The sequence below is a fragment of the Mustela lutreola genome, chromosome 16 (assembly GCF_030435805.1).
Source record: "Mustela lutreola isolate mMusLut2 chromosome 16, mMusLut2.pri, whole genome shotgun sequence".
In the NCBI taxonomy this organism is placed as follows: Eukaryota; Metazoa; Chordata; class Mammalia; order Carnivora; family Mustelidae; genus Mustela; species Mustela lutreola.
In genome coordinates this window covers 54,091,580-54,103,982 of record NC_081305.1, presented here as the reverse complement: position 1 = coordinate 54,103,982, position 12,403 = coordinate 54,091,580, and the positions used below count along the sequence as shown (strand labels likewise).

At 52.6% G+C, this 12,403-nt stretch overlaps 1 protein-coding gene across 2 annotated transcripts; it reads left to right on the top strand.

Annotated features, from left to right (window-relative positions):
* The first annotated feature begins 62 nt into the window (after positions 1-62).
* LOC131817569 (cytoplasmic tRNA 2-thiolation protein 1-like) lies at positions 63-7,240 on the top strand. 2 transcript variants are annotated; one of them, XM_059151099.1, is made up of 3 exons: positions 63-194; positions 1,585-2,139; positions 3,699-7,240. In XM_059151099.1, the coding sequence occupies exons 2-3, from the start codon at positions 1,632-1,634 to the stop codon at positions 4,271-4,273; spliced, it is 1,083 nt and encodes a 360-aa protein (XP_059007082.1). In that variant the 5' UTR covers positions 63-194; positions 1,585-1,631; the 3' UTR covers positions 4,274-7,240. The 2 variants fall into 2 exon arrangements, with proteins under 2 accessions (XP_059007082.1, XP_059007081.1); XM_059151098.1 differs by having other exon boundaries at positions 171-289.
* Positions 7,241-12,403: the final 5,163 nt, after the last annotated feature.

Sequence of the window (12,403 nt, the reverse complement as noted above, 5' to 3'; positions counted from 1 at the left end):
TTCGTGACGTCACCGCGAGGCTCTCAGGGTGTGAGCCCACTGGGTCTCGGAGCACTAGGCACCGCGGGCCAAACCGCCCCACCGGCACCTGGGAGTCGTAAGCGGGTAAACCCAAAGCCTTCTGGGAGTCGTAGTCCTTTCACCGCTTCCGCGTTTTTTCGGAGCCTGGACTTTCCTGCGCGGGTTCTACTCACGTGAGTGCTCCCTTCCTCTGCGCGCGGATCCTGGCCCTTTGTCGTACTCTGGTGTAGGAGCTGAGGGTCTCCATATTACTCTCCCACGCATTCCGGTAGGCATCCGTGGAGATATGGCTCTCCTCCGTGATCCCCCAACGCATGTCTCTGGCGACCCTCGGGGCTAGAGTGACCTAAGCAGCTGGTGTCCCTGCCGATCTGCTTTGGACTCTGCCTGTGTTCGGACTGCTTCTCGGTTCCACCCCCCAACCTAAGGGCGGTTCCTCCTTTATCCTGATTACTACCTAGAGTGATCAGGGCTGGCGTGGGGGGCGTCAGGCAGCCATGGGAGCCGAGAGGAGGTGCCAGACCCAGCCCAGGGTTCAGGACGGACTTCCAGAGCAAAGGACCTCAAAATTTACCATGCCCAAACAAAATTACAGATTCTCTGGCCTAAACCTACACCTCTCACAGTATTTGCTCAGTTTTCCTATTTCCCCCACCTCCTCTCCACGAAATGGTCCCACTGTCCTTCCAGTGCTGAAGCCAGAACCCTGAAGTTGCCCGTGCTCCCTGCTTCTCTCACCTACTGCCTCGCTCAACCAAGTCTTGTGTGTGTCGCTCCTAATCTGTTTCCAGAAGAGATCCAGAATCTGACCCCTTCTCTCCACCTCCACTGCCTCTGCTCAGCCCTAAGCTGCATTATTATTCACCTGGATCATAGCAGGGGCCTCCTTACTGGTCTCCCCTTGCCACTCTCCACCCTCCATTCACACGCAGCAGCCAGAGGGATCTTGTTAAAATACAAATCAGATACTGTCGCTACACAGCTTATAACCGTCCAGTGGTTCCCATCTTGTTCAGGATAAAATCCAACCTCCTCACCCTGCCAGCCTCCAAGCTCTGCTCCTCTTCCCTCCTCAGCCATAACTCACTTTCCAAACAAATGAACCTGAACCTGCCCTTCAGGTCTTTGCTTCTGCTATTAAATCTGTCTGGACCGTTCTTCCCACCCTGGTGTAATACCTGACTCCTCATCCTTCTGGCTTCAGCTCAGAGGATAATTCCTCCACATTGCTCCTCATATTTGTAAGGTATCTTAGTTATTTACTTGTCAGTGGTTTGGCTCCTCCAGGAGAACTTGGTGCCAGCAACCGACCCTGTTTTGATCACTGCTGTCCCAGTGCCTTGTGCGTGTTGGGTAGATGGGAGGCAATGAATGGTGTCTGTTGGATGGAGAATGAATAATGAAAGCTTAAGCTGAGACTTAAAGGTGTCGAGCTTGCGCGAGTGCTGAGAGAGTAGTCCAGGCATTGGATGTACTCAGTGCTATCCAGGCCGCCTCCCTAGAGGCAACGATCCGGCAAGCCGGCATCCACATGTAACCCGCCTCCCCTCTCTCCCTGTCCAGGAGAAGCCAGCTCCTCCCAGCCCACCCGGAACCCCCCTCCCCCCGCGATGCCCGCCCCGCAGTGCTCCTCCTGCCACGCGGCGCGCGCTGCCCTCCGCCGCCCGCGCTCCGGCCAAGCGCTGTGCGGGTCCTGCTTCTGCACCGCCTTCGAGGCCGAGGTGCTGCACACGGTGCTGGCGGGCCGCCTGCTGCCGCCTGGCGCGGTGGTGGCAGTGGGCGCCTCCGGCGGCAAGGACTCCACGGTGCTGGCGCACGTGCTGCGCGAACTAGCGCCGCAACTGGGCGTCTCGCTGCGCCTGGTGGCGGTGGACGAGGGCATCGGCGGCTACCGGGACGCGGCTCTGGCTGCCGTGCGGCGCCAGGCCGCGCGCTGGGACCTCCCGCTCACCGTCGTGGCCTACGCAGACCTCTTCGGGGGTTGGACTATGGACGCTGTGGCCCGCAGCATAGCCGGCACCAGCCGCAGCCGCGCCTGCTGCACCTTCTGCGGGGTGCTGCGGCGCCGCGCGCTGGAGGAAGGGGCGCGCCTTGTGGGAGCCACGCACATCGTCACAGGTGAGCGCAGGCACTGCAGCCGAGGGGCGAAGGCCGGCACCTAAAGGGGGCTGCGCACGGGCATGATATCTGGTGGAGGAGATGCTGGGGATACCCCGGGTGGAGGATGTCCACGAGGAGAAGCAGATATGCGTGCCCTCTGAAGGCACACGGGCGTAGCGCTCGTGTGGGCCGGGATGGTCGCGGCAAGCTTTTGGTTACTGCCGTCACACTGGCAGCTAGAGGGGCAGAGGGGTACTTCCGTGGGCTGTGGTACCCTGCCTTTTAAAAAATGACGCTCTTTGTGTCCCCCTTCACAAAAGGAGGCCAGTGAAGTGGTACCACCCATCAGAAGCCAACTGTATTCTGAAACGCCCCTGTCCGTGAACTGCTTTTCTCTCTCAGCCTCTCCTCTCTGATAACACTTACCCTCTCCCCGTCATTACTTCCACACGTGATTCTTGACCATTTACTGTGTAGCAGATACAAACTTGGTAGCCCAGAGTGATACCTAGCCTCAGTTACCTCTTCTGTAAAATGGGGTTATTAATATCCAGGTCCCAGGGTTGTTGGGAATTAGATGACTTATGTGTGAGGCACTTAGACCAGAGAATGGAAAATAGTAGACCTTACGCAAATGTACACAAGACAGTCTCTGTGCCTGCTCTTCTCTCACACGCATATTTAAAACCTGAGAAGCTCTACTAAGGAAAATCGCACAGACTTTGCCAGTTTATAGCAGAAACACCCAGTGGAAGGAGAAAAGTAGGGGTTAGGAAGCATTTCCAGAGTGAGGCAAGACCTGAAGGCCATTCAGGTAAGCAGTGGAGGGTGGACAGAGGGTTGGATTCTGAGCAGAGGAAACAGCTTATGCAAAGGCCCTGAGGAGGGTTAGTATGGCCTATTGGAAAAGCCTTGAGAAGACTAGTGTTTTACTGTCTGGATTATACAGACTCACATATAAGATGACATGTAAATCTTCCTTTATCTCCTTCCTGGTCTTTCTAAATGCGGTGATCTGCATTCCCAGAGGCTCAAGGCTCGCTGGAGAATCTCCACTGTTTAATGCCATTTTGACTTCTGTGCAGTGGGAAGCACACTTCTGAGACTGAAGTGGTATTTGTAGAGCAAAGCACTTTTACTACTTCCTGAAAAGGCAACTAGCACAGGGCCTGGTTGGTAATAAGTGGGTGGCTAATGGCACCCCACGTTGCCCCCTGGGAGCCCATGTGTCCCTCTTGTTTCTCACGGTGACCACCTCCAGCCTCCACCTGGCTGGCCCAAGGTGCTCAGGGGCCTCCGTGGCTCTGTCTGGCCCCTCCCTGCTGCTCCCCACACCCCTTCTGCATCTCTCTGGGTCCTGGCTGCCGCATAGTGTCTTGGGTGTGAGGTCTCCATGGCCCAGTCACCCACTCTGCCACTTTCCACATCGCCGTCTCTCTCTGGGTCCTTGGGATGGGGTCTCCATGGCCCGATCGCACACGCCGCCGTGCAGCTCTCCAGGCCCCTCCCTGTCTGGCTGGGTCACCGCTGCCCCACGGTGGCGCCTCCGCCTCACCTGCTCCCCCTCTCTCCCCCAGGCCACAAGGCCGACGACATGGCTGAGACCGTGCTCGTGAACTTCCTGCGGGGCGACGCGGGGCGGCTGGCCCGGGGCGGGGGCCTGGGCTCGCGCGGCGAGGGGGGCGCCCTGCCGCGCTGCCGCCCCCTGCAGCTGGCCTCGCAGAAGGAGGTGGTGCTGTACGCGCACTTCCGCCGCCTCGACTACTTCTCGGAGGAGTGCGTCTACGCACCCGAGGCCTTCCGCGGCCACGCGCGCGACCTGCTGAAGCTCCTGGAGGCGGCGCAGCCGTCGGTGGCGCTGGACCTTGTGCACTCCGCCGAGCGCCTGGCCCTGGCCCCGGCCGCGCGGCCCCCGCCGCCCGGCGCCTGCTCCCGCTGCGGGGCGCTAGCCAGCCGCTCGCTCTGCCAGGCCTGCGCCCTCCTGGACGGCCTGCAACGCGGCCGGCCCCGCCTGGCCATCGGCAAAGGCCGCGGGGGGCGCGACGAGGAGGGGCCGCCAGGGCCGCTACCCCCGCCACCTAGCGACCCCGTGTCTGCACCCGGCCCCGCCGCCGGGGAGTGCAGGGCAGCCTGTAAGGAGCGCTGCGAATAAACCCCCTTCTGCCCGTTGCTTCGGTGTCATGATGGACCGGACCAGCCAGAAGCTGAGGCCGGGACACCTGGGTCTGAGGGAGGAGGGGCTGGAACAGGAACTCTAGGATCTAAAAGAGAACTGAACAACTTCCCATTCCCAACCAGTGGGAATTAGGGGGCTGCTCACTTAGTACTCTGCCCAGTTCTGGGCATGCGCAGGGTAGTCCAAACCTTCTTGAGCACCTACTCTGTGTCAGCTCATTTTTAAAGGGCATGTTTTCCTTTTGGCATCAGGTGCAATTGTGTGATGCAGCTCAGGGTTTCCACATCTGGAGAGTTTGGGAACCAGGCCTCTGAGGACGGAAGCCTCACTTGATTTGGCAGGTGACTTGACTTGGAAGTTGGGCTCTGGTCATTTCCATTAACCATGATGCTTATCTCTGAGTGCTGTGAGTCCTGCCATGCCACAAGGTCTCATTTCATCCAAACCACACACCATCTCATTGGCCTGAAGCCACCTAACTGCCTGAGTTCACCTAGCTGGAGAAGGAACTGGGGGCTCCCATCCAAATCCGCACCTGGAGCTCAAGACGGTGGACTTGCTCCCCACCCCACCTGAATCTCTCCTGGTGTCTCTATGTGATGGGTGAGGAGCAGCTGGGTGGGCCAGGGTCAGTGACCTAACCTCTCTAGTCTTCGGTTTTTCCTCCTCTGAAATGGAATTACACTCACACACACACACACACACACACACACCCCATCAAAGCACTGTTGTGAGAATTAGAAGTGCTCAACACGTGGTGGCCAAGTTCGTGGGTCGTATTACATTTTGGCCACCAGGGGGCTCTGGGTTTCAGATTTGCTACCCCGTGCTTCACACCAGGGTGTGAGGCCGGGAAGAGCTTCCTGGATGACCCCTGCGGAGAGACTTGGCGTTCTCATTTCCCCTCCGAGTTCTGCTGGATTGATCGCTTGTCAGGAACGCCGTGCCTTTGCCATCTTCCTTCTCAAATCCTCCAGGGGACTTGTAGAAGCCTTCCTGACTCTCTCTTCTCACCTGCCCAGCCCGGGACATAGGGCTCTCTTCCCAAGTCCCAGCCCCTGGGGCCTGCCCTTATGTGTGGCCACCCACACTCTGGTTCTTGTTCTCCCTAACTGGAATGAGGTTTGAGGGCAGATCTCCCGCCCCACCAGATAACCAGCATCATTTATTCAGTATGTATGGAATCCCTAATGTGTGCAGGGACATTTCTAGACGTTGTTGAAAAAAAAACAACAAACAAAACCCTCTGGCTGGCTTGGTCGGTGGAGCATGCAGTTCTCGATATTGGGGTCGTGAGTTCAAGCCCCACATTGGGTGTAGAGATTACCAAAAATAAAAAAATAAACTTGAAAAAAAAAAAAAAAGTCTCATTCATGGAGCTTCCAGTGTTGCGAGAGAGGGACAATAGACCAATCAGGAAGCCTGATGAAGGCTGCTATGAATGACAAAGCAGCATAAGGGGAAGGGGTGTGAGACAGGTGCTATATCAGTTCAGGAGGTCAGGATTTGAGAAAGTGACTTCAACAGAGACCAAAATAAGGAAGATTTCTAGCTATGTCGGAGTATCTCGGGTCTGAACAACCACTGAGAGCAACTGAAAAGAAAAAATGGATCCATAACAAAGCAATCTCTTTGAAGACATCAAAGAGGTACCAAGGCGGCCAGGATCCCACAGAAGAGGCTCATATTTACTACAAGGGCTCGTTTCTGCTGAGGAATGGGCAGAAAGCATGGGCTAAGAGGCTGGGGATCTGAGCGGAGCTTTCAACATTGTGATGGGACAAGAGACAGTATTGGAGTTCGGGACTAGTGGGTGGGGATTCGAGGGACCAGAATCGGGGGTGAAGGGATGAGCATTGAGGTCAGCCAGACACTGTGTTCATATGTTCTCCTGGAGGGTTTCATGGAACCAGGTTAATAAATTGGATGCTCAGGGTCTCGTAAAAAATAGAGGCCCGGTAAGCATCTGTTAGCACCCAAATAAGGTCACAAATTAGTAAGGGTCACCTAGGGGCACCTGTGTGGCTCAGTGGGTTAAGCCTCTGCCTTCATCTCAGATCATGATCTCAGGGTCCTGGGATTGAGCCCTGCATTGGGCTCTCTGCTTGGCGGGTAGCCTGCTTTTCCCTCTCTCTCTGCCTGCCTCTCTGTCTGCTTGTGATCTCTCTGTTAGATAAATAAATAAAAATTTAAAAAAAAAAAAGAAGAAGTAAGGGTCACCTAGAAGTAGACCCACCCACAAAAATACCAGAACCTAGCTTCAAACACACTCAATCCCAGACCTGGTGAAGAAGGTCCCTACTTTGCTTGCCAGAAAGCAGAAGTAGGGTAGCCCTAGCTGCTGAGCCTATTTACCCTTATGTTGATTAAAATTGAATTTAGGGACTCTTGGTTTCAGCTCAGGTCATGATCTCAGGGTCCTGGGACGGAGCCTCGTGTAGGGCTCCGTGCTCAGCAGGGAGTCTGCTTCCCTTCTCTCTCTCTCTCCCTCTGATCCTCTCCCCACTTATGTGCGCTGGGAGAGGGTCTCTCTCTCTCTCTCTCTCTCTCTCTCTAAAATACATCTTTTAAAATTTTTTATTTAATTCAAAACGCAGTTCTTGGTTACACTAAACCCATGTCAAGTGCTCCACAGCCACACACGGCCGGTGGCTGCCATACAAAACCATACAGACACACTCTTCCCATTGTCATAGAACCTTCCCTTTTGCAGAGCTGTTATAGAGACTTCTAGTATCCAGGGGGGGAAAGATACCCACCCAAGCCTCAGGAAATCTCTGCAATTTTCATACAAAATACCTGACCTTCAATTTTAAAAATCTGCCAGGGGAAAGGACAAAATGATGGCATACCAAGAGAAAAACAGCATAGACATGACCACAGGGGATCTTGATGGAGGAGTTTTAGGCGTGGACTGGAACCGTTATCACCATGCTTAAGAAAATAGACAATAAAGTGGAAAATTTCATTGTTGAATCGGATTGCATTTTTTAAAAACACCAGACAGGATCAAATCACCAATACGAGACTTACGCTCCTAATGTAAACAAGTATAAAACTGTATGTTGCATGTGGGGCGGTTCACTGTCTCACTCCTGATGACCAACACCAGCCGCAAGTCCACTACCACCCACCAGGCCAGGTGCCCACAGAGGCAACAGCTGCTCAGAGAACTTTCTGGAAGCTCCCACTTTGGGCTCCCATGTTGGCAGCTGCACATTCTCTGTAAACTCTGACCTGCCCCTCCCCCCCACATGCACCTGTACTTCAGGTGAGCTATGAGAGGATGATGCTCTCTCTTTCCCCTTTTGCCCCCTCTGGAAACCTTCTCCCCAGTGATGATCAGGGAGGAGAAAGCTGAGCTCTCTTCACTGCAGAACAGGTGTAACCTGTCACGGGGGCCCCTCCCCTCACACTTCTCACTCATGTTGCCTCATCCCAAGTTCATTTCGCCCCCCCCCCTCAGAATATGGATGTGGGGTGTCCCTGTCCACTCAGGATTCTTGGACCACTCTCTCAGAGCAGGAGCGTCTGGGGGCCAGGACTTACCTGAAACTGAATCTTTTCTGCATTCTGGCTCTTAGTCCAGACTTGGTCAGACACGAAGCCTCCAGAAAGCAAGGCTGAACCCAGGCTCATCTGCAGGGGTCCCTAAGGCCTGCCCACCACTAGAACTGAGAGCTGGGGCCCTGGCTCCAGCCCCAGACTTGCCTGTGATGTTTGCAGGTTTCTGCTGTCAATTTTAACTCAGGACCAGTGTGTGGCTCATTCTTGTTTCCCTGGGGCCCGACAAGTCACTCATCTTCAGAATGAGTCCTAACATCAGCATTTCCTTTAGCTCCATGAGGCCTCCCCTGTGGTACTTACTGGATCTTCCCTCCTTACCCACCACTGTTTCCCCCGATCTCGAGGCCTGACTGAGACCTGAATATTTACCTTTCATATAAAATGAAGGAAAACTTAGAATTTACCTCTGTGACCCACCGGCTCCCAACATAAGATCTCAGCCTGGCTTCTGATGTTTCATTCCTTCAACGGAGCTGAATCAGAGCTAGCCATGGCACCAGGCACAGAGCAGGATCACAAATCATGCTGTCATCGAGTTCCTTGGAGGTACAAGAAAGGGATTAAAAGCAGGAGCAGGGACACCTGGGTAGCTCAGTTGGTTAAGCGGCTGCCTTCAGCTCAGGTCATGATCCCTGGGTCCCGGGATCAAGTCTCACATCAGGATCCCTGCTCAGCAGGGAGCCTGTTTCTCCCTCTGCCTACTGCTCCCCCTGCTTGTGCTCTCTATGACAAATAAATAAAATCTTTTTTAAAAAGCACAAGCAAATATCAACACATGGAAAGTGAGGGGAGGAAGGGGACCCAGAGAAGGTCTTCTGGAGGGCATGAAGGCAGAGTCAGCCCTGCCTGGGGGGCAAGGCATCCCGTGTTCTGTGAGAAGTGCGTTTTGTCTCTGACGTTAACTAAGCCCCCAGCATGAGGAGGTTCTCATAGGAAAAGGGAACGCTTGGCCAGTACCTCTGCCCATAGGACAGAATATCCCACCAGTCCCATTCCCCAGCCCTCCTGTCTGCATCTGAGGCGGCGCAGGGATCTGCCTCCAGGGGGCGCTCCACCTACAAGGCCAGATCTGGAGACCTCCCCGCCCAAGGGTTGGCGCTGTCCGTGGTTCTGGAGCAAAGCTGGGTGAGTTCAGGACCCCCCAACTCTGCCAAGGACCCCAATCCACAGGCACAAGTTCCCGAGCTCTAGGCCAGCATGGCACCTAAGTCGGAGCGGTTTCCGAAAGGCTGGGTCCCTCCTGGCAAGAAAGATCCAGAAGAAGTGGTGCGAGTGGACTGGGCTCATCTCTGTGCTTTTCCCCTCAGCCCTCTTGTTGCCCTAACATTCTTTGGACCTCGTGGTGCCAGCCTGGCGAAGAGAGAGGAGGTCTTCTTCCAGATTATGCTCATGCTGCTGGCCTTTGACCCAAACTATTTTTTTAAAGATTTTATTTATTTATTTGAGAGAGAAAGAGAGAGAACATGCCCACAACAACAGAGGAGAGCAGCACAGGGAGAGGGAGAAACAGGCTCCCCTCTGAGCAGGAGTCTGACAGGGGACTTGATCGCAGGACCCCAGAATCATGCCCTGAGCTGAAGGCAGATGCTTAAAGACTGAGCCACCCAGAGCTCAGTGGGTTAAGCCACTGCCTTCGGCTCAGGTCATGATCTCAGGGTCCTGGGGTCGAGTCCCGCATCGGGCTCTCTGCTCAGCAGGGAGCCTGCTTCCCTCTCTCTCTCTCTGCCTGCCTGCCTCTCCGTCTACTTGTGATTTCTCTCTATCAAATAAATAAATAAAATCTTTAAAAAAAAAAAAAAAAGACTGAGCCACCCAGGCACCCTGACCACACTTACACTAGCAAGTCTGTGCCCAGATCTCCCCTCGAGTAGAGGATAGGAAAGAGTGGGTGTTCACTGGATCTCCTCCTGTGCCAGGCTCAGGGCTGTGCCTTTCTGCACATTGCCCCACTGAACCTTCACGACCACCCCTAGAGAGGACTGGCTAACAATTCTCATCTGGCAGAGTGGGAAATGAGACTTGAAGTGGTAAGCAACCATCACAGGGTCTCACATCGTTGATGAATATTTGGAGGCTGGACTCGTGACCCACACATGCTTGAGGCCATAGAGAGGGATACCTTAATCCATGGCACTCTGGTCCCATAAAAGGAGATGATGCACGGTGGGGAGGTGTCTTATTTATAAGGGATAGGACTTATCTTATCAGCTAAGGACTATCTGACAGTAGTCCAGGACTGATGGCAGCCACAGACAGCAAGAGAGACCTCCATAGGAGGGGGAGTCTAAAGGAATCAACATCATGTCTCCACGGACCAGCCCCTATGCCATCTTCCAACTGGTCCAGGAGACTCTGCTGCTAATGAACATGCAACATGCTCATGAGTATTAACAGTGGATTTCACTTTGCATTTGCAACTGGAATGTCCCTAGAAGAGGAAGTTCCCCAGAGAACTTCATATCTTAGGGAAGTTACCAAGCTTATCAGGCCACCACTAAGAATTAAGATCTCAGTGTGACCTATAGAGAGGTCGTTTTTAGGCCAACTCTGGAGAACAGGGGACTGGGGTAGAAGCTGGGCATGAGTAGAAAGAATGTGCAGGAATTTATTTTTAAAAAAAACAAACTCTGGGACACCTGGCTGGCTCAGTTTGTGAAACATGCAGCTCCTGATTTCAGGTTTGTGAGTTTGAGCTCCAGTTTGGGTGTAGAGATTACATAAAAATAAAATCTTAAGAAAAAAAAACCCTCGTATCATCTTCTACCTGTCAGAAATATGAGAGGGCACCTGGCTGGCTCAGTCAGAAGAGCATGTGAGTTTGAGCCCCATGTTGGCTGTAGAGATAACTAAAACAAAATAAACTTTCCCCCAAGAGGTTTTATTTATTTACTTGAGAGACAGAGAGAGAGAGAGAATGAGCAAGGAGGAAAGGGAGAAGCAGGCTTCCCTCTGAACAGGAAGCCTGATTCGGGTCTCTATCCCAGGACCCCAGGGACAAGACAGGAGAGGACAACCTGAGCCAAAGACAGATGCTTAACCAACTGAGCCATCGAGGTGCTCCTAAAACAAAATCAACTAAAACAAAACCAAAACCAAAATGAAGAAACAACAAGTGTTGGAGAGGCTGTGGAGAAAAAGGAGCCCTCCTGCACTGTTGGTAGGAATGCAAGCTGGTGCAGACACTGTGCAGAACAGTATGGAGTTTCCTCAAAAAGTTAAAAATAGAACTACCGTAGTATCCACAATCACACTGAGTATTTACCCCAAGAATACAAAAACACTAATTCCAAAAGGTATATGTTTCGGAATTTACCTACATTTACTGCAGCATTATTTACAATAGCCAAATTATGGAAGCAGCCAAAGTGTCCACTGGTAGGTGAATGGATAAAGAAGATACAGGATATTAGCCATAACCTTCTAATAATCTTCCAATACAGTGGAATATTAGCCATACACAGGAATGAAATCTTGCCTTTTGCAACAACATGTATAGAACAACATGTATGGAAAGTACAACGCTAAGTGAAATAAGTCAGGGAAAGACAAATGCCATATGATTTCACTCATATGTGAAATTTGAGAAACAAAACAAATGAACAAAGAAAAAAGAGACAAACCAACAGACTCTTAACTATGGAGAACTGAAGAGAGTGGCATTAGGTGGAGGGATGGATAAAATAGGAGAAGGGGATTAATAGTACGCATACCATGATGAGCACTGAGTAATGTACAGAACTGCTGAATCACTATACTGTACAGCTGAAACTAGTATGACATTAACTATACTGGAATTAAAAAAAAAATAGTGTCATTTAGGCCAAATCCCAAACTGGGACTTAACACAAAACCTAACTGCAGTTTCAGTCTCCTATCACCAGGGCTCAGGAGTGCAGGAGCAGCTGGCTCCAGGAGTCCCAGACAGATGGGTTCAGCCACTCCAAAGGTAGAGACACACGCGGTGGTGAAACAAGGCAGGAATTTACTCCAGGGAGGCCAACACTGGGACCACAGTGGACTAATGTCTCCAAGACTGCCTTCAGAGTGCTGAAAATCTTCCTAAGTTTATATGAGGAAAATGTGGGTGGCGCCGGGGTGGCTCAGTCAGTTAAGTGTACAACTTGATTTCAGCTCAGGTTATGATCTCAGCTCAGGTTATGATCTCAGGGTTGTCCGATTGAGCCCCACATTGGGCTCCATGCTCAGCACAGAGTCAGCTTGAGATTCTCTCTCTCTTTGTCCCTCCCTCCCCACTCCCACCCATCACACACACTTGTGCTCTCTCTTTAAATTAAAAAAAAGAGGGGTGCCTGGGTGGCTCAGTGGGTTAAGCCGCTGCCTTCGGCTCAGGTCATGATCTCAGGGTCCTGGCATCGAGTCCCGCATCAGGCTCTCTGCTCAGCAGGGAGTCTGCTTCCTCCTCTCTCTCTCTCTGCCTGCCTCTCTGCCTACTTGTGATCTCTCTCTGTAAAATAAATAAATAAAATTAAAAAAAAAAAGAAAGAAAGAAAGGGGAGCCTGGGTGGGTCAGTTGTTGGG

Coding starts and splice junctions, on each gene's coding strand:
- LOC131817569 (XM_059151099.1), top strand. CDS start 1,632: ATGCCCGCCCCGCAGTGCTCCTCCTGCCACGCGGCGCGCGCTGCCCTC. Junction 2,140..3,698: donor AGCCACGCACATCGTCACAG/GTGAGCGCAGGC, acceptor TCTCTCCCCCAG/GCCACAAGGCCGACGACATG.